Source organism: Phoenix dactylifera, chromosome 17 (genome assembly GCF_051530095.1).
Source record: "Phoenix dactylifera cultivar Ajwa chromosome 17, Ajwa_hap1_PhDact_Kaust_v1.1, whole genome shotgun sequence".
NCBI lineage: Eukaryota > Viridiplantae > Streptophyta > Magnoliopsida > Arecales > Arecaceae > Phoenix > Phoenix dactylifera.
The window spans coordinates 16,703,736-16,730,031 of NC_143206.1; the positions used below are offsets into that span (position 1 = coordinate 16,703,736).

Below are 26,296 nucleotides of genomic sequence, written 5' to 3' on the forward strand. Positions count from 1 at the left end.
GTTTCTGTCGTATTTAAGTAAGAAACCATTTAACTGTTAAGCAAGAAAATCAAGTGCCTTGAAATCCGTGGGGCAGAGGAGAGAGAGAGAGAATCATATAATACAGTCATCTCATCTCATTTCCCTTGAGTATGATTAAAATTATAACACCATGTCTCGACAATTGGATATGAAACTAGCTCATGCTGGCACCAAAGCACATGCCCCCGGCAATCCTTTTTCTTGTCAAAGTACACCTTGATTCCGGGCGTAGGACCTAGAAGCAATGATTAGAACATAGAAGCACAACCCAACACCACCTCACAACAGAGTAGCATTTCTTGTTGGTAATAAACAAAATACTCAACTTATCCGCTTTGTTTAACGCAGAGACAGAGAGACAGAGAGAGAGAGGGAGGGAGGGAGAGGAAAAGGGGTACATTTCCTTATATTAACATAGATGAAAGCTATTGTCCTCCTTAATAAAACAAGAAGCTAAAAGCACTCCAAACCATGTAGCTAAACCGAGGGTTTGCGGACAAAGTATCTGTAGGCCGCCACCTTCCTTCTCCTGGAGCTGGTGTTGTCTATGGACAGCACCATCTTTCCGGCCTCCTTGGACGTGAAGACATTGTGAATCGGCTCCTCGGCGGTCGCCGGAATCCTCCTCATCTTCTCCACTTGAATCGTGTAGCTCCCCTCCTCGCTCGGCACGTACTCCGCGCTGTAGTCCAACTCCCATCCCCCCACTGCTACGTCCCACGTTATGGTAGCCCCGGCCTAATCCAAGAACCAAACACAAATATCTCGTAATTTATTTTTTAGACCCTCTCCAAAACTTCTTACAGCAGATTCTTAAGTTAGCATGCTTGCAAGTTTTTATAAGGAAAAACACAGCAGGTAGTCTCGGAATTCAAGTAATTCGGAGGGGTTAAAAAAAAAAAAAAAACCTCAATGCCATCGATTTCGAGGTTCACTTTCTCTCCACCCCTGATGGTGAACTCGGATGCCGGTTTGGGGGGACCGTTCTGCAGATCCCCGGGCCGGCTCAGCCCTCCATACTGGACCGGCACAAACTCCGGCCTGATGAATCTGATTCCATAGCAGCATTTAAGAATAAATCGGTGAAACAGAACAATAGAACAATAGATGCTGTTCAAATTCAAGTCAGAAACAGATACCATTCCAGAATCCGGATCGCAGCTCGTAATTAAAAGTATAAAACCGAAACAAACTATAGAAACGAGAGAGATAGGAGCAGATGGAAGAATGTGTTTGTCGATAAATTACTTGTAAAGGGTCTCGGCCACATTCCCTTCTCTGGCGATGACGAACTTGCTCTTGGTCCTCTCCGTTAGGAAGGGACTAATCATCGAATACAGCATACTAAAATACCAGGGGACATTTATAAACACCTGCACCCCATTACATCAGAAAAAATTAAGCGACCAAAGCTAGGCCAAGAAAAAAGAAGTAAAAAAAAAAAAAAAAAACTAATGAGGATCTACCTTTCTGGCGACCATCTCCGGGTAGTTATCCTGGAACAAGGACAGGATCTGGTTGGAGGCCACCCGGAGCTCCCTCTTGGGCATATCTTTGAGATCCGTGACCTGGATGATGGAGTTGATCCCGCCGGGGCGGAGCTGGAGCAGGCCGACCCCGCGCTCCATCACCTGGACTCTCCACCGGAGAAACTTCTTCAGCTTCTCCCCGTCGCCGAACACCCGGTCGTACATCTCCCGGTCCTTGAACACCCCGTAGGCGTTATAGCAGACCGGGTGGCCGGCCCGGTCCCAGCCGTGCATGTAGGCCACCACCCCCTCCAACTCCTTGAACCCCAGCTCCTCGTCGACGACGCCGTCCGCCCCGAACTCCTCCCTCCACTCCACGCACCGCGCCAGCATCGCGTGCGCCTGGGCCACGTTGAAATCCCTCGCCCGGAGAAATTTCAACAGCACCACGTCGGCCCTCTCGTCGGCGGCCGGCCCGAGAAGGGGAACCCCCCACATTGTGAGAGGCTTCGACGATGAGTTGGAGGACGACACGGACACGAGAAGATTCTTGAGCTCTTGGAGAGCTCTCTGCTCTCCGGCCTTGAGATTGGAGGCCAGATAGGAGTCCTCTTTGAAGGAAGATGACCTCTGCAGGGTGGTAGCGGCTGCCTCCATCAGGGAGCTCATCAGTGACCTCTTCGTCGGCTTGGGAGACGGCCCGGGCTGCAAGACCGGCGATTCCTCCATTGACATCTCAAATCGCAGAGAACCAGGAGAGAAGAACAACAACAACAAAAAAAGAATGGATTTTTTTGGGGATTCGGTGGTATGTATGCCGCGAGACAGCAAGGAGAGGTTTGAGTTGAAGGAGGTGAGAGGTATGAATTATAGCGGTGGTTAGGGAGGGGGTGACAATTATAATAGAGGCGTGGGGTCTGAGGGTTGGAATTTTTATTCCGGAGCGGCTCGGGAGCATGGGTGGTCCGTGCCCCGGGGACGGCATCTTACGAGCTGCTGGCGGTACAACGGACCACCAATTAAAGAATGAATCGATATGGATCGCTCCCTCCATTTGGATTCCGATCTTGGAACCAGGTCGGCCAAAATCGAAGTCTCCGTTCCAATGAGACAGCCAACCAAACCCTGTCTTCGCCGCCCCGTCGCACCTGACCAGGTGGTGACATTTGCCTTAATTGCTCTACATTTGCATTGGCCAGCCGGGGTGAAAACTGCAACTCATCAGACGGTCCTGAACGGTTTCGAGGCACATCGAACGGGTAATTCGAGGAACCTAGTTTGATGCAATTGGTGTACGTGGTACACCGTCTGGAGGTGGCTAGCTCTACCGTATCGTCAGCACCTGTCACGAGCACGAAGGTGGGCCCCAAAGGGAACCCTTTTTAGCTTGTGTCCTGTTCCGGGTCCCCCACCGATGGACCCAACCGCCGTTCAAATTTTGAAACCCACGGCGGAATCGAGAACGTGGCTCGTCCGATTTATCGCATAACTCTTTGCTATCGAGAACGTGGGCTCGTGCCAACTGGGCTTAAAGCTAGCCGCGGCCGAGTGTCACAAAAGCTTCGGCAGCATCGGGCCGTACGGACGCCATGCGTACCTTGCCGCGCAGTGCGTCTTTTTTGGCGGGTTCAAAGTTCAAATTCGAATAAAGAAGTCTAGAGTTGTTTGACGGAGAGGAGAGCACGCATGATAAAGTGTCATAAGATCTCGCTTTGGATTCTATACAAAGTAACAAGTGATTATTATGGAGTAAAAGGTTAAAAAAAAAGAAGCAATCTCGCATGTGGGCATGGCTTTTACGACAGCTTTGATTTCAAATTGAGGTAATAAGTCCGAGAGGTGACTTGGGATATAATCCCAAAGACTTCAGACACTCTATTAAGCTTAAATCCAACACTTTTACGGCTCTTTTCTTACCACCAAAAGTACTTTATCTTTGAGATGATTTAAAGAAATATGTGCTCACGAGCACGCATACAAATCTACTGTGGAATGAGTGTCTCCAGGCTCCAGAATTACCGAGATTGGAGCGGTATTTTAATGCCGTCCTGTAGCTGTAGGTCCTGAGCTCATAAAACGGGCTTGAGCCCAGTTTCCCGATTTGAATCTAGGCCGAAAACCTCGTTTTTGGAATAGATGGGAGCAGTTGAAATGTACCAAAAGTTGGAGAAGCGGACCACCGATCTAGGCATGAATTGGTTTTGTCACTTTCTCCGCTTTTACGGGACAAGATGTACTGAAGTCCACTTCCTCCTGCTTGCAGCTTATAGGAACTGCAAGGGTCCATCGATCAGACGGTCATGATGGGTTTGGACTTTTTTTTTTTTTCTTCTTGGGTAAAATGATGGTTGTGTCCGGTAAACATATGGTCCTTAAACGTCGTCGAAACTTGGTTGGTCTGAAAGCAACTTGCTAGTGAAATTAAAAAGCGACCGCGAAGACCGCCTTTTCTTGGTTTCCGGGCGTAGCCCTGGTCTTTGTTCTCGGAATTCGAGTTGCAAGTGGATCGGCTCTAGAGCGGGACCCACTACCAGCGGATTACCCTCACGCACTTTTGGCTTTCGGATTCGTGCGAGAGACGGTAAAAGGGAAAAAAAGAAAAAAAAAGTCCATGGCCGTAAAATTTTAGAATAAATTACAAAAAAAATTTATATTTATTACGCCTCCGCCCCACCCCCCCCCCCCCTCTCCCAAACAGTTCTACAACATCTATACTTACATCTAATTAAATTAATATTATTAAATTAATTATTTACTTTCTATATAAACTTAAAATTATACTTAAACAAAAATAAGGATGTATGTATTTTTTATATTTTTATGTGGCCATTATATTATCTAAAATTATTTTTTTATACTATACTTATATTTTATTTAATATTAATTGTTTGGCTAGTATTCTGTTAGATTATAAAGTAAGAGATATTTTTATAAATTTTAATATCAAAATTATTGAGTATAAGGATATTTTATTTTTGAGAAAGATTTTATAATTTAATTAAAATTTTATTTTACGCTTAGTATTTTTTAATTTAGAAAATTAAAATATTGATTGATTTATGAATGCAGGGCGAGTGGGAATTGGGAAAGGGCAAGGGCAAGCATTCTCGTGAACTGGGAGGATTTTATTTAATTAATATAGTTAAAAGGCTGTGAGCCGTGCTCAGAGGGAAACCCAGCGAGTAATTATGAAGAGTTATTGACAGCAAGAGGTGGATGGGAACAGAATTCACATGATGGGGAGTGTCGTTGCCGAGACAGGATCCAAGACCGAGGAGTGACGTCAAGGCGGCATCAAATAAAGTTATTCTTCAAACTATCGCAATTTTTTCTTTAATTTTGCCCATAAGTGTTTTCTTCTTATAATCCAGAAGATTTTTTCTCGAAAATTGGAAAATAAATGGCAAGTGGGTCCACGATTAAACAATTTTGTAACTATTCTTGAACTATTCAAGCCTCCATCAAATTGCCATCATCTAATTACAAATCGATCACTATATGTTAGCTTCTGGCTTAATGGCTACTGGTGCTATGATCGATTTAAATGGTAATTTACTTGATCTTCTATGTATCAGGACTGCTTGAGATGTACTCAAGTTTGATCCTGCTGTTCTTTATTCTTCCTTTTTTTTTTTATTCTCCAAAAATCTGAGAAGTTGGCTCCAATTACGTACTTTTGATGACTCCAATTAGGCACTGCAGGAACTGGCAGTTGTGAATCTAATTGAGGAACTCAATGGTCCATTGTGATATGGGCTCAAATACAACAAAAGGTGAAGAAGAAAAGGAACCAGACCATTCCAGTTTACATTTTAGTGTTTCTTATAGTCCTTGTACACTCCATCAAGTCGTTGAAGGCACTAAGGTTACTGTGGCTGCTTCATCTAGGATGACTAGAGACGTTAGGGACTCCCTCTCTACTGTTACAATGCCCAGATATGTTCTTACTTCTTGGAAGCCCTACCCCCAACAATCTTAAAGTGAATTTTGATGGTGGTGGAGATAGAGCTAGAGTCACATTTGTGATCAGGGACCGCTGGTAGAGATAGGCTAGGAGTATCATTCTTGAAGGGAACTCGGCCGTGGTGATTGAGGAAATTCTAAAGAAGGGGTTAGGGGGAGGGGTAGAATACCCACTACTAGACGACATACATCGGCTATTGAGGGAGTGTGGTGTCTTCCAAGCTGTGCATGTGTATCGAGAGATGAACAGAGCAACTGATTAGGTTGCCTCTTTGCCGCTCATCATTCTTAAGATATTCTCTAGACCCGGCTTGCATTTATTCCTCCACCTCTATATCGTCTTCTTTTTCTTGACTCTGACGGCGATGCTTATGCATGAGCAGCCGATGTACCAAAAAAAAATCTCCTAGACTTGGGGAGGTCAGCTAGAGGGGCTTGAGAGACTGCAGCTCTCCAACTCCATTCTCCACTAGGAATAGCATTGCCGAGCCCCAGGTGATACGGACATTCAGATGGCGGTGCGCAAGCCGCACCCCTGGATTGCTCGCCCACCCGTTCACCAGCACGCCGAGCGCGTTCCTCACCAGTGGGTCCACCTGATGGCGTGAACCCAGCGAAGTCCGTAGCCATGGATGTCCATCGAGGATGCTCCTCGCCGGCGAAGATGTTGGTGCCCCCCAACACTAGTTGCACCACCGATGCATACTTGAAACAGATACATACACCTTGGTCCCTCGTATAGGTTTTCGTCGAATTGGACCGGTGGGAACGCCGGATTGTCAATACTCCTGGCCTGCCAGGGTAGTAGGCCTGCAATAAGGAAAACGGGTGTTATTTGGGCCCCCGCATTGCTTGTTTGGTGGGTGGGCAATTGGAAAGGCCCAGGCCAACGGTGAAGAAGATTGTACTCCTGAATCGGACCGGGATGATTGTCGGGAAGTAAGGCGGCGGCGCTGGGAGGACCGGGAATTTTGGTGGGGATCCCTGCTTTGCGCGCTGTCGTGGTCGAGGACGGTGGTGGTGGTGGTGTCGAAGGGGACGCCTTGGATGCTGGCAACAGGCCCCGGGCGGCCATGTAGTAGCGACCTGGAGGCTGGTTGCCGGTGCGGAGCCCCAGCATGAGCACTGAGGTGGTGAATGGCTTTGTGTAGGCCGCCTCGGCGGCGCCGCCGTCATCTTGCGCCTAGCGATGCTGAATAAGAGCTCGTTATCGAGGGCCGCTTGATGATCCGGAGGAAAGCATCAGAAACATTTGGAGCCGCTCCACTCTTCTTTGATTGTCTCAGAACATCAGTGGGATTCCCATTCCACCATTCCTCTGTTCATCATCGTAATCAGCACATCATTAGTTTTACTATTTGTTTCATCATTATTGATATAACAAAATTGAGTTTTTTTAAGAAAGAGATGATAAGGATCTTTGGACCCGACTCTTTTTTTTTTATATATATATACATATATTTAGAACAACAGTCAGAGCAGCATATATCAATTCTTAGATATGATGAATCAATAACTCATCTCAAACACTCAAAAGAAACACCGGCCAAGGCTCAACATTTCTTAGCTCGACCCTTTCCCTTTTTTCCTGCCCTCCAACTGTCTCAATCCAATCAGGGAGGAAGTCCGCAGAGTAAGCCAGCTCCTATCGCGACCATCTCATTTGGAGAAGAGGACCAAGGTGGACGTGCATCCAGACGGCACCATTTCGTTGAGAGCACCTTGACTTTTGGCTGGGCACTCTTCATCACACGTTGCGTGTTTGTGCGTGAGAAAGAAAGAGAGATTCTTAGTACCAAGTACAACTGGGATTACTTCGTTCGGCTTAGCAAAAAAGGATGGTAGGATCCCTCCATGGGATAGATGACGAGGGCTCCATGCAGAGTGGCCCTAAGCCATGAGCTGTGAGCATGCCACCATGATGTCCCTCCTTGGTTCTCGACTGTGAACCGGCTACGTGTAGCTCCCCCCTGGCATGATTGGGCCATATTCCAGCCCATCAGCCCATCCTGCTAGCAAAAGAGAGACATGAGAAGCATTATGACCCCGCGCAATTTCCCTTCATGATTTTTCTCATGCTGATGCTTTCGCACTCATAAAGATTTTCTTTTTCCTGACTGCAAGTTGATCAGCTTTCTTAACCTGTGCATAGTTAATATGACAATGCATATGCATGCATGCATGTAGCATGCTGTATCTGTATGTATGTACATATACGTATATCTTAAAGTGGTAATAGTGAGTGTTAGGAAAGAAAATTAAATGGGAACAAAGCTCTGCTCCACTTTGGACTGCAAATCAGCCTTTAAAATACAAAATTGTATATTTAGGCTCAACTTGGATCCACTGTACTCTGCTTAACTATATAAATTGTATACTTAGTCCATGATAGTCCAGGCCTTCGATTTAACTAACAAATTGAGTCCAATAGCCAATTCGGCGGTATTTCATATCTTATATCTACAATCAATAGATTGAGATATCTTGACGGCAACAGGTTTCATAAAAAGTGCAACTTCGCTGGAGTACCTGGCAGGCTACAAACGCAACAGATGTACACAGCATGAGAGAGATGCTGTCAGCAAATGCAAGTTTCTTATATGGAAACCTAAGATTTATGGTTTATTCATTGTACAGACCTCATTCCTTACAACTGGGAGGCATATCCCACTCGCAAAAAAAATGTACGATAAATTAATGAAATCAAACTTCTCACTGTAAAGGTACAGAGCATGGAGGTCAATACCAACAGCCGTTTAGCAGGAACTTCTCCGACCAAACACCAGAACAGAACCGAAAATATGCAGAAAATCCTGATAGAGCCACTTGAGGGTACCCCCATAATTCTCTTCCCTATGTTGACTGTTTCAATGACTCCAACAGCTTCAACTTTGAACCACATATAGTATGAAAATGTGATAGCAATTTATTTTGTGCCGCTATTATTTTTCTCAGTACATGAGCAGAATTCCATGATTGTAGAGCTCCAGATATCCTGTCACCAAGTTCAGAGCTGTTTGCCGATGCACTCTCTTGTAAAGCCTGGTGCACATATCCTGGCCCCTCAACACAGTCCTCCCTTTGCACATGAGACAATAGAATATCCAAATTTTGATCCTCGGGCTTCTTGATTTGATCGCCTACACATTTTTGGATTCCTTGTATTGCATCACTTAAACATTGAATTGAATCACGTATAGCCTGCAAGTGTGGCGAGTTCATTTGATCCACTGCACCACCTTTCTTTTTCTTCTTTCCCAGTGGAAGCATTGATTTTATACAGGACTGGATTACTAGAACATGCCAAGAAAAGGATTCTGTTACCAATTGTACCAGAACTGGAAGACTACTTCCAGGACTTGTTAGTATCGGTTGTGCCTGCATCAAGAGCTCAGTACTGCAACTCTTAACCAAGAACTTTACAATGTGCCATGATGTTAGACCACATCCTTCTTCATTGACAAGCCCAGGGTGATGGGAGCACAAATTCCACGCATTGACAAAAATGGCAAAGTTAATCCAGCTGACAATGTCTGAATCGAGATCCTGTCACAATTGCAACTCAATTTAACAGTTCACCAGACCTAACCTATGGCATCCACTGATAAAATTCACAAAGAAATAATAAAGCATGCCATCTAACAGATATCTAGTCCACAAAAAAAAAGAGCTCCAATGTTCATGAGTCTAGAAAATGAGTCATATTATTACCAAATTAAAAAAAGGAATCAAACTTCCTGAGGAATAGCATCTTTGTACTGACATAAAACCCAAGTGCCTTCTGTGGCTGGACATGATAGCAAGGCCATGAAGACCCAAAAAGCTCAAGCGTCTTGTGCATCAAACCCTTAAAAAATCTTGTTCCCGAACTAGTCCCTTACCTTCTATTATTTAACTTTTTAAAAATATAAAACTTGGTTTTTCATATAAATAGCTGAAGTTTGTAATGTTTATAAATATTTTATGCAATTTATAATAAAATAAGACATTTGCCAATAACATTTTGATAAACTTTGAAATTATATAGACACCTGTTGTTTTCTTTTGAAGAATATGCATATATATATGAACCCAACCATCCATCCATGCTTAAAAGCAAAAGATTGAAAAAAAAAAGCCCTCAACCAACCATGCACCTGATCCATCCAATAACTAGTCATGATGCAACAAGCGTGACTATATCTTAGTAGATTCTAGAGCACAATAAACTAACTATTACGAATAGTGGACATCTTGACCATTTAAGACATGCTTATCTTTCTATTCTGAACAATTTTACCAAGGATGTGATCAATGTAAGAGAAATTTTTGTGAAAGCTAAAAGTAATTCAAGCAAATACCTTGAAGGACTTTTGGCCCCTGGTAATCCCAAGAATCACTTCAATCGCATCATCAAAAGGAAGACCAATGCTCCTCGCATATCTCTCCAGAAGACATTTCATTTCAACGACAACTTTCACATCAGAGACAGAACCATTAGGCTCAATATTTTCCTTTAGAGAAGAGGTAGAGGCCTGGATTGACAGATAAACTAATCGAGGAATAAGAGACTTTGTCTCAATATGTTTTCTTGCAATCTGTTCCTTCTCGCCCACTTTGTGCTGATACTGGATACAAACTTTAAAAATGTCAATGACTTGGAAAGAAATAAAAACTTGAACAACACATTTTATTCACAGCAATTAACACTATGATTGACAATAGACAACTAATTGTTGAAGCATATTTATAGATAATCGCCAAAAAAATATTTGAGCAAAATTAAAACCAATTTCAATTTTTTGAGAGGAAAACCATTATAATTTCATCCATCATCATTGTGATTATCGTTGTTATTTTTATTTTTACTTGTCATATTTTTCTCAGTATCACAGTGTGTTTAGTGTGTGCCCATGTGTCAAACTTATCCACTAACCACTTCACGTGTATGTAGAAGGAATTCAGCTTCTGAAAAGAAACTTTGTGAGATCACAACTACATGAAAAACCTAAAAAACAACACATTTTGAGCATTTCTGTGCAGACTTGTTTTCCATCATCATTTTCTCAATGATTACACATTGTTTTTTTGAAGTTTATGATTCTGTTAAGGGGTGGAAGTTGGTCCCGGTAGTCTGCTTTCTAATTAGCATTTATGCATGCTATTGAGGCCAAAACACCCGGTCAAACTATGCTTTCTGAAATTCTATGTCAACTTCCATTTGGCTCTTGTTGCCACTCTCATTACTGACCATTCCGAATAATACAAGTACCTCTCCTTACAGAAGCCTACTAAGATCTTTAATGCAACGAGGAACACTGATGCTGAATCTAAACAGCTGTGTAGATGAAAACCAAGTAGAGGAGGAATGTGTTAGGGAATGAATTACACAGCTGCTTTAACCAACAAAGCCATGTACATTTGGCATTCCTATGGATGTATATTATGAAATGATTTTAATTGATCCATACCAACCTTATCCTTTAATACAATTCTTCATTTTCTATCTACTCATTTGAGAGTTCATCCAAACTGCTTTTCCTTTCTACGCAGCACTCTCATCGTGGACACTGATCCATGCGAAAGGATGCTCTTCCCGACTGTCAAACTCATTATTATGTTCTTATACACTTTCTACTAAATCTCATCAGCATCCACATCACACACCATATTAAAAAAGCCTCAGAGATGCATTCATTATTTTAAAGTTTCTAAGATCCCTGTTTTTCTCGTCTTCAAACTGCTAGAGCTGAGATGATTGCAATAGATCAATACTGACCTTCGACGATGTACTCTTCCCCCAGTCAGAAACAAAAGAACTATAATCATTTTTCACAGATACCTTGTGGTCTGCAACTTCAATCAGACATCAATATCACTCCATGGTACTATTGTGTTTCATTAAAGTTACACAACTATATCTAGCAAAGCCCACTAATCCCATTTCAATAATCACCTTCGTTCTCATCATATCAATTAATACTACATGCACAAACAACACAGTTAGGACCTTCAGACTCATGAAAGTTCATATACATGTAGGATGCACAAATAACAAGGGCTTAAACCCACCAATACCATTGCAGGTACTTACACTTGTTGCTTGAAGGACTCAGCATCCTCGAATTTGTGGATAAACATTCAGTTCAGCCAGTGTTGTCATACAACCCGTAAAATGCCGAGAGAATAGTCGATGGTAGTTATTTTGGAGCTTTTTTTGAAGGTTTTTCTAGAGTTGTGTGGTCCTTTTCGAAAAGAGTAGAAGTATAGAGAGAAAGAGACAACAGTAGAGGGCTCCTTCATTCAATAAATCCATAAAGCATACATAATTCATGGCTCCTCCTGAACCAATATTTGTAGACATGCAAACAACCCTAGAACAATGTTTCCTAATCACAATAGAACTCCCAACTTATTTATAATGGACCTAGGATCCTAACATAATTTCACTCAAAAATGGGACTCAGCAACCAAAATCTCTGCTGCCTTAAATCTATTCACTTCTCTAATGAAACATAACCAAATACTTCCCATAGGATAGTAAATCGCTGAATCTCGCATAAAAGACCATTAATCTTTCTAAATCACAATCCAAATGTCTAACTCAATCTAGACACCAAGTAGGATCTTTAGATTATAGGCCTACTCATATTAGGACTCAAAGATTCCCTATTAAAATAACTAAAACCTAGTAGAAAAACTGTAAGAAAACAAGAAATAAGTAAAAGCCATTCCCTAAAGACTTAAGCAAAAAATTCCTAAGACTCAATAAAGATAGCAAATCAATCGGTAAAATTTGTCTTTTGTTTTGACTTTTGAGAGTCTTGGGAATTCAGCTCAAAATAGGGAAAAACAATGAGAGCTACAGGAAGAAAAAGATGTTTTCGCATATTTTTTCTGGTTCTGGTTATGCATGGAGTACTTTCTGGGCTATTTCAGATGGGTGTGTGGGTGCGGATGTGCGTGCACACATGTGTTTGTGTGTGTGTGTGTGTATGAGAGAGAGAGCGGTAGTGGTGTATATCCAAATTTGAAGAACTGAACCTACAATTGTAATGATCTTGTTTACCGAATTAGTAAGTTTCGAGTAGTAGCTGAAAACCATCTAGTACAGAATAGCTTAAAAGAGTCAAGTTGCAGAAACTGATACTATCGATCTTTCTCTTCCTTTTATAACCATAAACTTAACTAAAATAATTCTAACATAGTAATACCCCCGCATCATGTGGGATGGGGGATGTTAAGTTACTTTCTGGAAGAAACTATAATGTTGTTGTAACAATCAATTAAAAAGTTTTTACTGAAAAAATTGTTTACTGAAACTATAATGTTGTTATTCTTTTGAACAAAAAAAATACTTGTATCTATTTTATGATTTAAAATTGAAGAAATGGATTTTTTTTAGAACTATTGGGGAAAAAAATTGATTAGGGGACAATGGATTGATGCTGCTCAATTTTCAGCTATTTTCTGAACAATAATCAATATTCAGATATTAGGCATAAAAGGCATTTCTCCTTATTCTTTTTACACCCGGTAGCCGAAATTGATCACAAGTGGATGCGTGCTTATGCAATAAGCCATGGTCACATATTCCCATATTCAAATTAAACTTTTTTAAAAAATTATGTAGCTGGAGAGCTACTTTTCTTCCCTTGGTAAAGTCCGTGATTTTTATTAAAGAACTTGCAAAAGCTCGATGCAGACTATAAGAAAAAACTAAAGCAAGCTACACGTGAGAGGCGAAAAGAAATTCTTTTAGAGGGAGAGGTGATGATCCGGTCATTGGGTGCAAGGTTGAGATTTGAAAATTGAGATGGTAAGAGGAAGAGTGTAAGATATAGGTTAGTTGAGTAAAATTCCCAATCTGCTGGTCTCTATATCCAAGTTTCCATAAGATCTAGAGAAGGAAAACATTTGAGAAAGATTTTGATGAGCTTAGTGAAAAACTAGCACCTATGGCCTAAGTTTTCATAGGTTTTAAAATCAGAAAAAAAATCTTAAAAAGATTTTAATTAGGATCTTGGGTTGTTAATAATATATTATCGTGATTGTGAGATCTCATGAGGCCGAGAAGGGTGGCCTTCATATTGGAGGGGGCCATCAGATTGCAGAGATGGGGAGTACTTTCGGAATCCAAACTCTAGAGGGGGCCAAGCAAAAAAAATTGGGTCTAACTATTCTATATAACAAAAAATGGTGCTAACATGGCTGCGCCCCTGAGAAATGCACATTCTTAACAAAAGACAAACCAAGAGCAGCAATCAATTAAGTTTTTATTTTTATCCTTTTAACCTTCAGGAGGAAAAATATGAGTTCCATAGTTCCTTCACCTTTTTTTGATTAGTCCTTTTTCTTCTTCTTTATTTTCTTGATTAAAACGCACGTCATTATGGAGCTTAATTACCACTTACCTATAAATATCTATAATGAACGAGACTATAACCCCGCTAGTCTCCCAACAAGAATGAAATTTTCTCAGGATATAATAAGACAAGTGATAACACAATTATGAATTTATGCCATGATATAATATGAGAAAATTCAGAAGCATGCTATTTCCATTGACTGAATAAAACAGAAAATTAGCTTGGATAAGTAATATTAGTATTTCCTACAGCTTCTGTTTTTCAGGTTGGATTTTAGAATTGGTCAAAAACGCCAAGATTCTGGATACACATCCGTTGCTCTAATCGAAGGAAGCCACTTTTGTTAGCAATTAGATATTAAGGGATAATAATTACAACATTCTAAACATAATCATGTCGGTCGCAAGAACACAAAATATATCTTTGTTCAACAAAATGTTGGGAGATCAAATATGGACAAAAATTTCCATTAAAAAATAGCAATAACACCAGAAAACAAAAATAAAAATTACTATTGATAATTAACAGACATCGCAGGGAAGATCAATGATCTGTACAGTACACATAGACAGATAGATCAAGCCTTGTGTAATATGTAAAATGCAATAGATATTTATAAAAGTATGCAGCAGAACATATTTATAAAACTTTTATATATAACAGCATCTGGAACAGAAAATTGAAAAACTATCATTAAAAAGCATACCAATTTCTCTCTGAGGCATGCAGATCCTTCTTCGAATGGTTCTGTAAAATGAAAATAAAGCATTTAAGAAATCCAGTAACAAGCACATCACTCCATCTCCAACCCAAAATAACAAGCACATGTGCGCACACATGCACATGCACGTGACTTATTGAATTTGAATCATTCTCATGAAGAAAATCAGCAAGTGGGATGCAGATTCAAGGAAACCAGAAATGTGATACATGATAGAGCAAATGCCATTAAAGGAAGAGTGGCATGTCTAACCTGAAAGGTAATTTATATCAGGAGTAGGGGACCACCAAGGCCGTGTCTGGAGATCCGCATTGAATGTCATGAATTTCAGTTTATCCTCATTTGACAGCTCAAGCAAATGAATACCATAGTTCGCATTCTCAAGAATGCCCTGCAGATAAAAGGAATGAACTTATTAGTTTATTTCATGGTACGTCATACCGGTCGGTACTGGTGCATACTAGACATACTGTCCCATATCAATACCAAATCGGTCCATGATACAGATAGCATACCGAGTGTCGGTGCACCAAACCAACCCCCAAACAAGGCATAGCAACAGTGTATTAGGATGGCACTAATACAGGGTCCAGTACTGGGAAGACGAACCTTGATTCATTTTATTCAAAAACTTGACAAAATCAATATAGAACAAAAGGACAAAGATGAAAAGCATCTCACCTCTACTTCCTCAAGATTATCTGCTTTCTGCTTCAATTGTAGGATAAAAGCTTCAAGCCTCACCATTGAAAGCTGATATGAATGTTGCAAGCGTTCTTTGAACTGAACAAATTCAATTACCTGAACAGACAAATGAATAACACGCCATGAACATCAAACACATCTGGGCTTCACACGTTTAGAGAAGATAGGTCTTAGATATTGTCCAGGAGAATAATTAGTTCCCAGCAGCAGATACATGGTGAGCTTTATAAATATCTATTACTTGACCACTGAGTATAAACATTTGCTCAGCCAACATGTATCTCTGATAGAAAAACTGAAAACAATCAGCAGAAGATTTCTTTATTTAAACTTAAATTACATTTTTCTAGAAAACCTGTAAAATTATTTAAAAGGTTCTGTTAGAAAGGGTGTAAATCATATGCTATAAACATTTCCATGAAACGTATTCACAGGTTCATGCCTATTAACTTTATTACCAGATCTTGTCGGCCAACTATGGTAAAAAAAAAAAAAAACTGTAGCATCCATTGTACAACAAAAACTGCAGGCATCACTATTATGTCCAAAAACTATGGTGTATCTATCATGTCTCAGATGGCACCTTAAGGATCTAAAGATGCATGGTATAGGTAAATTTTCATACTTTCGAATAATTGCGATGGCGATATGCAAGAAAGGTAAGATCAGCAGCTTCCCTCAAATGATCATCCATAAACTTCAGATACTCTTTCATAAGATTGGCAGTTTCCAGCCAATGTGGTGATTTCAACATGTAGGGCAAGATGTGGTGGGAGACCGTCTCCAGTAGAATATTTTTTACATCAAGAGTAACATACCTGCATAAGAAAATAAACCTCAGACAAGAAATAAGAAAGACTGAGATATGGTGATATCACTACTCAAATGAGGAAAGCAACTTGATACAATAAATAAATATCAGAACCAGTAGATCAACTATATGCTAAATTTACCACTCATATGCTAATGGAAGAGCCCCCATGTAAGAATATAAATGCATCAAAGGCATCTTGTACTGCCAGACATATCTGTTGAACATCACCGATAAACAGGATTATATTCAGTATTAAGGAAGCTCAAGAGGACGAATAACAAGAATCTGTCAAATATCTATTACCTTTCAGAAATCAAACCTAGAAATATAACGAACATTATATAAAGATAAATCATCATCATAAACAAGTGATACGAGAAATATAGTTAATCACTCTCCAATTTTGATGTTTGCAAACTCCCAATCCAGAAAGTCCACACGAGCAAGCTCTTGAGCGAGGAACACGATATTCTAACAGTAAAATAATCAAGAGATGTCATGGAACACTTTGTACACCAGAAATACTTGATGTCTCCCAGAAAGGAAAGGATGGTAGGAAAACCAAAATATTTGAGTTACATGCAATTCTGAGAGAGCACACAATTGATAGCATACATTGATGTGCACGTGTGATATTTTTGGTGCATATCGGACAGGATATTTGAATAAAAGATGTCAACAGACTTGAGTAATCAAATTGAAGATACAAAAAAATATGTGGTAGAACCAAATTTACCTTCGGATGTTCAGGCCAAATTCCAAAACCATAGTTGCTTCCAGCAAGTATCCCAACTTCTTTGTACGCCAGAAAAGCTGTATGAATTAACCAAACTGAGATGAGTTCATTGACTAAGATATACTTAATAGGATCTTAATACAAAAGCATAAGTGAGATATGAAAGTGAAAAAATGAGGAAGCTAGCAACCATACAAAATTACATAAGATACTTATAAAAGAATGATGAGAAATAGCAACTTCCAATGGAAAAAAAAATTCACACTAACTAGAATAAAGGTCCTAGACATATCAGCGACAATGACGACGATCCTGATGATGATTATAATGAAGAGGAAGTATTATTTGTTGAAAAAGTATAATCCATGGCAGAAGAATTCAACAATTCATAGAGAAACCAATATGTTCTCTAATGTAGATTCTCAACCGTATGATAAGAATAACATCATTGCAGGCTGATACTGTTACGCCTCATAAAGCCAGAAAGGTATCGCCAGCTCTCAACAGTTGCGATATTGAAGAGAAGATCAAGTCAATAGCTCTGACCATATATTCGTACTAAACAACCATATCATATACAATTAAACGATTGACAGATTAACTGGAGAAAAGGCAACATGAAGCTTATAAGTTACACAGCATCCAATTATCAGGACACTTGTTATACATAACATAGATAGAATCATAATTTTAAACCATGAAGGGAATTTTAAAAAAAAGATTCTTGAGCTAAATATTGATGACAGGCAATACAGCTACTAGATCAACTCTATAGCTCGCATTAATCAAGTCCTCAACATAAACATATGGCATATCATAAAAAAATGCAATGATAAACAGACCAAATCATATATAATGAATATATAGTTAATTTTGAAACAGCCTATTGGAAATATCATGATATTATGAATAAACACATAAATTGCACCAGTAAATATGATTGTATTTTTGTAAAAGAATAATATTTATTACCGACATGGATTCTTTGGTGATTGCTTATAATTATTGTGGAACAGAAATTGGGGCTAAGAACAGTACAAACCTCAATACAGCCCAATACATATCATAGAGATAATTGAGTGGCATATATTGGGCATATATTGGTATGAATTTTCTCAGTATCTTTGGAGGGGGTACCATCATTGTGGTTATAAATTATAAGCATTAGCCCCAAGAGATTAATTAACTCCATGATACCAAGAGCATGCATTGCTCATCGAGCATTGTCTATCTAAACCAAATAGTAAAAAAAAAACTCGACAAAATTTTGCCTATGCGAATCACAACTTAATCAGTACTCAAATCCTTCAGTGCTAATAGTCATTTAATGATTCTATGACCTCATCAACCTCAACATAATTCAAGAAACTCAGCCAGACTCTGAAACTCTGGATCCTTGAATTTTTAACCTGGGAATATCTTTCAATTGCCAAGGAACACAGTATGCTGGTCAAAATTCAATAATCGCCTTTCCTAATAACTGTCTTGCCTAATAGCGCAATGTTAAATGATTACTGGACTTTCAGAATTGCTGCATAGATTTGCTCTTTAATGCAGGAAAGCATTTTCTATCTTGTTATACGTAATTTTGCCACTTGAATCAATGATTTAATAATGATGATCGCCATTTTAAATATTTCCCAGCATTAGCTAATAGCATTTTCTAAGGAGATCATCTTAATTTGGACCAAGGCATGCCGTACCGGTACCGATTGCCTACCAGACCGGTACAGTACCGATTCGGAACGGTTTGTACCGGTTTCAAACCGGTCTACCGCAGGATCGCACACGAGCGTGCGTACCGGTACAATACGGCACCAGATTCGTACCAGTGCAAACTGGGACGCAACCGTACCGATCGATTCCAACCCATAACTATTTTCTATGCTTGAACCGGACCGGTCAGAGACCGGACCGGTTCGGTACGTGCTGAATCGGCCGGTATGAGCCAGTTCAGCATACCATGATTTGGACCATCATTTTTGACCTTTTTAAACATTTTTCATTTCTTAAGCAGTTTCTCATGCTGTAGCAATGATTCAATAACACTTGGGAATTGGGATGGGAATGTCCCAAGACGTGCTAAACGAGATGTTGGGATGATAGTGGAATGGTCCACTCCCAATACTCATGACTGCCCTGTCCAAATGTCCCACAGGATATACCACCGGAATTTGAATCCTTATGCTATATTATCCAGCAAAATCAACTTTCCTCTAGTACATCAACTAAAAAGTTATTCTACGGTGCAGTCCTTTGAGACCTTAAATGAAGACTTATAAGTCCACCATAGCGTGATCATAGACTAGAATGTTCTATTTGACATCCACCAACATTAGTAAAAATTGTGGTTTTAAAACTTCTAGTGCTTTGATTTTTTTTTTTAGGATTTTTCAGTGACATTGTTTATCTATTTATAAAGTAATTCAGATATACCACCAAAATTAATATAAAAAATATTATGAAATTCAAGCATTAACAATAGAGAGAAGAAGGGGTCAAGGCCATGCTCCCACCCTGGCCACCCACACAAACACCACTAAATCGCAATAAGAAAAAGACAAAAAAGTATGGGTATGGCAGCCAAGCTTTAAGGCAAGCAGTCACTTCCTCTAAAACTAAGAGAGAAATAAGGAGAGGTTATAGCATTGACTGATGGTCACTTGTGCGTGCTGTACCCTGAGTTCCTTTATAAACTGATATAAAAAACACCAAAAAGAGGAGCGAAGCTTCTTAAGGAAGAAGTGCAGGACTCTTCACAGCCAAGAAGAACGATTTTAAGTCCTGACATTGATCCATCCGAATAATGTGCATTTTTAATTTGTCAAAAAAAGACAAGTTTTTCTGTATAATTCAAGAGAGATGGGAACAATTTTTTTTAAAAAAAAAAACATTTTGCTAATTCGAGAATAATGCTCAAATAATACACAAATTGCTAATTCGAGAATAATATGTGAATAGCACACGGATTGGCTCACACTGCAATAAACTGGACAGAACGAATAAATAGTTATTTTACTCATTAACTGATTATAATGAATCATCTCAGATGGACTTAAGCAACAAAATCCTATCTTTATCTAGTCTTAAAACAATAAGTGCAGCATTTTAATGTTAACAGAACAACTAATTAACAAACATAGTTCTGTATATATGTATGTCTGTAATTGAACTATTACCAGGACAAGAACATTGCTTGCCATAGGCAAAAGTTCTTCTCCATGCATGTTTTCTTGAGGATCCAAGTCCCTTGAAAGTACGAGGTTTTTACAGTACATCTCCACCATTCTTTTAGCAGTACCTTCAAGTTCTGAGCATGACAGCATAGCAAATTAATACAGAGAAATCAAACTAGATAACCTAATAAAATAATTAGCCATGGTGTAAGTATCCACTAAACTAATGGACTGAATACAATGCAGCCCAATATCTGTAGGGGGAACTCAAAATTGAAATATGATAATCAGCTGTCTTTTTAAAATTGAAGTATGATAATCAGCTGTCTTTTAAAACGAAAAGAAAAAGCAAAAGAAGATCACGTATGTCCCACAAGAACCAAAAACTGCAGAATGTAAATTGATGGAATCAGCTAGCACATCCAACTAGGAGAAGAAATGACTCGGAAATATATTATGCAACAATCCAACCTGCCATCCACAACTGAACCAACTAAGAACAATATTATTGTCAATTGAGTTAATTTGGATTAGAAAGATAAACAATAATCAAATTAAACTGCGACAAAATTCAATAATTACATAAACTGATCTTAGTTGGAAGAAGCATTCATCAATGTGATCATTGTGATGCTTGTCATGCTCGGTAGTCGGTGCACATTGTATAGCTGATAGAACATTCTCAAGTTCAACGGCAACTTAAGAATATAAACTCAGTTACCAGTTCTAACCATAATTACTTATATATTAAAGAAACCGACCATTGAATGCCCCATTGAAGTGAAAATTAAGCATATGCACGATTAATAGAAGCATAAACCATCACAAGTTGATTACAAGTTCTAGATGACTAAGCCACAACATGACTGCACTAGATTCTTGTATTATAACAAGCCAGATGGAGACTTCCAAGGATAGGGCACACTACATGACAGTTGACTAAAGTATAAAGTTTGTAGCTATATCTTGCAAAGCAATATACCAGCATACATATCGAGCAATACAGTAACATACCTCTGATAGGGAATTTAAACATGACACCGAAAAGTTCTTGAATCTTAAAAACTGTTATAGCCTGACCCAGTGCTTTTATTGGTGATGTTGATGAAGTTTCCAAAATTTTTACAAACTTCTCCAATAACTCGGCTTTCTCAGTTTCAGATAAGATGCAGATGAACATTTCCACATCAGAAGTGAAGCAAGACAAGTGACTGAACCTGCATGTCCCAGATAAAAAGGCCATGAAGAAGTGTTTTGATAGTTAGCTGAAGTTAGAGCACTATAAGAATAGAATTTGTATCATTCAGTCATCTAATTAGACAACAAAGTTACAGGAACTCCAACAATGACTATGGCTGATCTTTAAATTATGAATGCAGAAACCATCTTCATACAAATAACTAAAATGCAATGGGGTAGCAGGACCAGAGCCTGAATTACAAGTCGATGGTTGAGTCAGGTTGACAGGCAGCTAAGTAGACGTAATTGAATTGGTCAAACAATCAGAACAGGACCCACAGATCAAAAAGGGCATACAGAAATGGTTCGGTCATAAACTAGTTGGGTTAATTACCGTATCACAATGACAGAGTTGCTCAATTTGAATAGAATCATCAGACATAACATCAAAGAAAATCAGGCAGACAAGTGGGACTCATTAAAAAACCATGAAGCCACCCAAGAGTTGAAAGGATAGATTGAAAGAAGCAATTGTTTCTTTTTCCCCAAAAAAATCACCCAAGTATGTCATTTCAATGTAAGCTTTTGAAAGAACTTCCTTGACAGAGATTAATGGCATAGTAGAAACAAATAGTAACAAAACAAATCTTCTTCTCACTTTAAAAGAACCAATTTTTTCAAAGGACTATAGATGAGGGATATGCAGAAGACTCAAACAAAAAAGTAAATTTGTTACTATATTTATAAACCAGTGTGTGAAAAAGCAAGCAAACAGCAACAAACAGTAGGAGCAACACATCATACAATAACCTCATTACTCTGTAATCCATGTACAGTTCCTCCAAGAATTTTGTATTTCAGAGGACAACTCAACAACGTCTCAATCAACTTGGGAGTAGTTGGGACAGTCATTTGTTCAAATGATAAGTTCATGAATATATCAAGTTGTTTACAATAATCAGAAAAACACTTTGCCCATGTTCTGTATCCAATTTAAACAAGTATCAAGACAAACCTGTGAAAATAATTAAGCAAAGCCTCCATAAATTTGCCATCATCAGCTTTTCCGCTTAGACGGCATCGTCTTTCAATTTCAATACTTGCCAAGTAAGGACCTCTAAGGCAATCATTCTGGATGTCCATGTGTAACTTCCGTACAAATGACAATGCACTTGATATGCGTGAATCAAACTGGAGATGTATATTATTCACAAATAAATCTTCATCTGAAGAAAAGAAATCATAATATATGCAGGGGAACACAATAATAGAGAAAACAGTCTTTTTCAGTAACTAAAGAAGGTACCACTTCCACAGTCAAATGATTTGCCTTGCAAGCTTGAAAATCAACAGAACTTGATGAACATATTTGATCAGTAGTGCTTGCTTTGGACCAGTTCATATCGTCCTCAAGCAAACAGCCAAAATAATGGAGAAAGGACTCCCAATCATCAGGACTGCCCAACCAAAAGAAGACCATCACAGATAGAATAAAGGAATGCCAGTCTTAAGGATGCAAACTACAGAAGGAACCTACATTAAGAGCAATGCATTACTTCTTTAAAGCAGTAAGTTGGCAACATTTTAGCAAAGAAAAAGACAACTATGCTTTTCCCAGCAAACAGAAATGAACTTCAACTAACTTCCATCTGACTTTCTGCTACAGGAAATTTAAAGAAAATATCACAACTCACATCATTGAAGAAATGATCTAATATCTAGCCTTTTAAGTCCTAAAATATCTGTAAATTTTCTAGAGAAAGAATTAACTAGTATTCTTATTAAAGACAGACTGGCATGACAGACATACCATGACTGTAGGACTTTCTGGAAGATCTCAGTAGCAGCAGCATAGTTACATGCACGAGCAAGAAGTCTACCCTGTCCACTTGAAGTCAAACAAAAAAATAAGATAAATTTTGAAGTCGTAAGCTAGCACTTCAACAACTAGCAGAGAAAACTTGGTTGAATTTATGAATTTTTAAGCATATATTGGCATATACACAAATAACCAACAAGAGAGTTTAGCTACAACTGATTGGTGGAATTAAGAAAATGGAGAGCCATCTAAACAGAGAATAGGCAAGACTAATCTAATTCTTTTTTTTGAAGTAAATAACATAATGAAAAATATTATATATTTTTCTGAAAGAGATCGGTCAAAAATCAAATGCTCTGCAGGTCTTTATACAGACACAGAATGGTCACAAATTGGAAAGGCTTCAATTACATCACAAATGGTCCAATTAAAGTTTTAATCTGGAGGTATCTTCATATACTAAAATTTGATTGATATGCATGTTACATTGTGCAGATCATGATCCTTGGTGTGAATTGTCAATTTGTACTGCCTAACATGTGTTTGGTAGCATCCTAGCTCTACTACTATGATATTTGCCTGTCCACTTATAAATAGGCAACTAAGTATTAAGTAACCTCCAAAACTTTTGATATCTTGATTAAACTATGGACGACGTACATAATGACAGACAGCAGCAAAACAGGCCTAGAACTTGGGGACAACAAAAGAAAAGGAGCAATGGAAATTATCAATTTCTATGGCACCTGCCATGAAGTTTGCACCAAGAGGATCTGGGTTCTCCATATGTGCATGTGTAGGATACACACCTCATAATTCAATATTAAATCATGAGGACATGGATTAACTCATGATGAACAAGAGGGGCAAATGGCCTGGAGATCACTTATAAAGAATTATTACGGTTATTGTAATGATTTTCCCATAAGAAAGGATGAAGGACAAAAATGAAAAACTTTTTTACTCCTTGTTATTAGAAGCTTGCAACAAACCTTGTAATTTGGTACAATAACCACATAGAATGCATAAAACACCTAAATGTCATCACCATCAAAATCATGGTAGATTATGTTTAATGAAATTTTTATATGCAAATTATCGGTTAGGAGATGATATTTTGTGGGACTCTATAAAGCATACCAAACTAGAGCAAGGGAGAAATTTGAGGAAGTAGCATTTTTCTTCCCAGAAAAAAGGAAACCATGGCATAACAGCAATGGACATACTACTAAACCTCATGAGTGGTTTGCTTCCCAATGCAATGTTATCAGTGCTGAAATATGACAATGAATGTACATATCATCAATAAAGCAAAAAAAAGGCTGAAGCCCCTCTATTTTAGAATGACATGGCTTATTCAGCCAAACTTTACATAGATACACACATGTACATGTGCCAGTGCATACCTTTCCCAAATTAGAGGTCCCTTTTGGTTGCCAATGATTTTAATGCTAAAAGAGCTTCACAATACTGGTAATGGACTATGTACTAGTTGGAGACCAATACCGAACCATATCAATGCACAAAAAATAACATAATTTTTTGTTTACAAGGTTATTAAGCTTCTTTTATTTAGTTTTGAGTAGAAACTAGGGTTTTGCGAGTTCATTTTTGATGTTTAAATGTGATGTACTTTATTAAATTTTTTTTTTGGCAACTTTTGCCCATTTATGGGATGCAATAGAAAAAGAAAAATGAAGAGGCCCTTACCTGGATCGAACCACCTATTCACTCTTTCACTCTCTCCCTCTCTTTCTCCCAAGGTCCGCAGTATCGGAACAGGCACCCATGCCGGTAGGTCGGCAGTATGATATGGTACACTCCCATGCGGTGCTATTCCGACGTGAACCAACAGAAAAACCTGCAAGGGAGCAAGAGACGGAGAAGGACTGAGAGGACAAAAGAGAGAGAGGGGGAGGGAGGGAGGGAGAGGGAGAGGGAGGAAGGAGGGATGAAGGGAGGGAGAGAGGGAGGAAGGAGGGAGGAAGAGAGCAGGAGGGGCTGGTGGAGAGAGGCGGAGGGCGGGGGAGAGGGAGAAGGAAAGAGAAAAAGAGAGAGAAGCTAGGAGGAAGAGGGGAAGGAAGAGAGGAATAGAGAGGGGGAGCGAGATAGGCAAAGAGAGAGGGGATAGAGGGCTTCGGCCTCTTTTTTTTGAATTTTTTGAAGTGAAGTCAGTAGAGGTCAGAGCCCGTGTCTCCACCCGTCTCCAGCAACTTGGAAGAGAGAAGGCTTCAAAAGCCCTCTCTCCCCCACTCCCTCCATCTTTCTCGCTCTCCGCCGCCCTCTCCCTCTCTCTCTTCCTCTCTTTCCTTCTCCCTCTCCCCCTCCCTCGTCGGTTTCTCGATCTAATGGCCGGAACCATCCCGATTGTCCTTTGGTATGGCTCGACGCCCCCGAATCAGGCAATTTGAAACAGTACCGCCAACATTGCTTTCTCTTGTCCTTCTCTATTTCTCCTCACTTTATACCTTAAACCAATACGGACCCTTACCAGGCCAAACTGCTTTAAACACTACGATTCCAGATAGTTCGACCTGGTAAGGACCGATCCGCACCAATTCAGGCCAATTATCGTATCTAGACCATGAACCATCCCCAATTCATGTTCGGTATGATATGATGCCGACCAAACAATAGTTCAATATGATATCGTATACCATGCTAAAAACAACTTCCACTGTTCAAAGGAACACGATCAAGCTTATCTGATTTGTTGTGGCTCCACTTGGGATTATGCCAGTGACTAGAATCAGCTTTCATATGTATCAGAGACAAGCATTCTTTGTATGCTTGGATTGCATGGTAGTGCTTCAAACTAGCCTTCAATTAAATTGTCATGAAGAATATTCTTCTTGATGGTGATTTATTTAATAAAGGATAGAATCAGCCTATCCAAACAATGCTTGTTGCCTACACTAATTTTTAGATAAGATCAAAGATGCTCCTTTTGCATAGAGCAATTTCTATTGTTGTCCTTTATGCTTTCACTAAGAGCTATCAACAAACAACTCTATATTTAGTGTTCATCCAGAGGATTTGAACACAACCTTATGATGGCCTTCAACACCGTCAAACAAAGAGCAATCAATGGGCTAAATTCTAGTCCTCATGCATAGCATGGTTTGATTCACTAGATCGTTCTCAGTGCTGACTTCACAAAGGCAATCCAGGAGAAAAAGGTCAATCTCTTCATATACTGTTCCTCCTAAAAAGGACTATAGTCTGTGACTCTCCACTCTATGTAGACAAAACATTACCAATCAAAGGTATCATCTTAAACATCACTTTGCAATAGACCTTGGTCTTGCCTTCTCCATCCGTGGTACTTGTCATCACAACAAAGTT

At 39.3% G+C, this 26,296-nt stretch overlaps 2 protein-coding genes and 1 long non-coding RNA gene across 7 annotated transcripts in view; all 3 read right to left on the minus strand.

Moving 5' to 3' along the window:
• Positions 1–316: 316 nt before the first annotated feature.
• On the minus strand, positions 317–2,372 carry LOC103721501 (patellin-6-like). The gene is made up of 4 exons (XM_008811747.6): positions 1,488–2,372; positions 1,270–1,394; positions 930–1,071; positions 317–759 (listed from the first exon to the last, which is right to left on the minus strand). The coding sequence occupies exons 1-4, from the start codon at positions 2,223–2,225 to the stop codon at positions 499–501; spliced, it is 1,266 nt and encodes a 421-aa protein (XP_008809969.3). The 5' UTR covers positions 2,226–2,372; the 3' UTR covers positions 317–498.
• A 2,821-nt stretch (positions 2,373–5,193) lies between these two features.
• LOC149751068 (uncharacterized) lies at positions 5,194–6,771 on the minus strand. Its single transcript, XR_016398913.1, has 2 exons — positions 6,375–6,771; positions 5,194–6,263 (listed from the first exon to the last, which is right to left on the minus strand). It is a non-coding gene; the product is annotated as an uncharacterized LOC149751068 (long non-coding RNA).
• A 1,258-nt stretch (positions 6,772–8,029) lies between these two features.
• The window catches only part of LOC103721500 (Tetratricopeptide repeat (TPR)-like superfamily protein), a 31,154-nt gene continuing 12,887 nt past the window's right edge, over positions 8,030–26,296 (minus strand). For 4 of the 5 annotated variants that reach the window (XM_088713542.2, XM_088713545.2, XM_088713543.2 and 1 more), the window contains 13 exons: positions 22,943–23,013; positions 22,439–22,589; positions 22,148–22,323; positions 20,968–21,170; positions 19,957–20,087; positions 16,778–16,854; positions 16,181–16,255; positions 15,853–16,045; positions 15,204–15,323; positions 14,775–14,913; positions 14,508–14,548; positions 9,794–10,060; positions 8,030–8,999 (listed from right to left, as the gene is read on the minus strand). In XM_088713542.2, coding sequence (XP_088569668.2) covers positions 8,307–8,999; positions 9,794–10,060; positions 14,508–14,548; positions 14,775–14,913; positions 15,204–15,323; positions 15,853–16,045; positions 16,181–16,255; positions 16,778–16,854; positions 19,957–20,087; positions 20,968–21,170; positions 22,148–22,323; positions 22,439–22,589; positions 22,943–23,013 — 2,337 coding nt within the window. In that variant the 3' untranslated portion in view covers positions 8,030–8,306. Of the gene's footprint in view, positions 9,000–9,793; positions 10,072–14,507; positions 14,549–14,774; positions 14,914–15,203; positions 15,324–15,852; positions 16,046–16,180; positions 16,256–16,777; positions 16,855–19,956; positions 20,088–20,967; positions 21,171–22,147; positions 22,324–22,438; positions 22,590–22,942; positions 23,014–26,296 lie in introns of all 5 variants that reach the window. The other variant, XR_015974397.2, reaches the window with a different exon arrangement.

Excerpts from the sequence above, each read along its gene's own strand:
- LOC103721501 (XM_008811747.6), bottom strand. The coding sequence starts at position 2,225 with ATGTCAATGGAGGAATCGCCGGTCTTGCAGCCCGGGCCGTCTCCCAAG. Across the intron at positions 1,395-1,487 it reads CGGAGATGGTCGCCAGAAAG|GTGTTTATAAATGTCCCCTG; the intron begins GTAGATCCTCAT and ends AATGGGGTGCAG. Across the intron at positions 760-929 it reads TCGAAATCGATGGCATTGAG|GCCGGGGCTACCATAACGTG; the intron begins GTTTTTTTTTTT and ends TTCTTGGATTAG.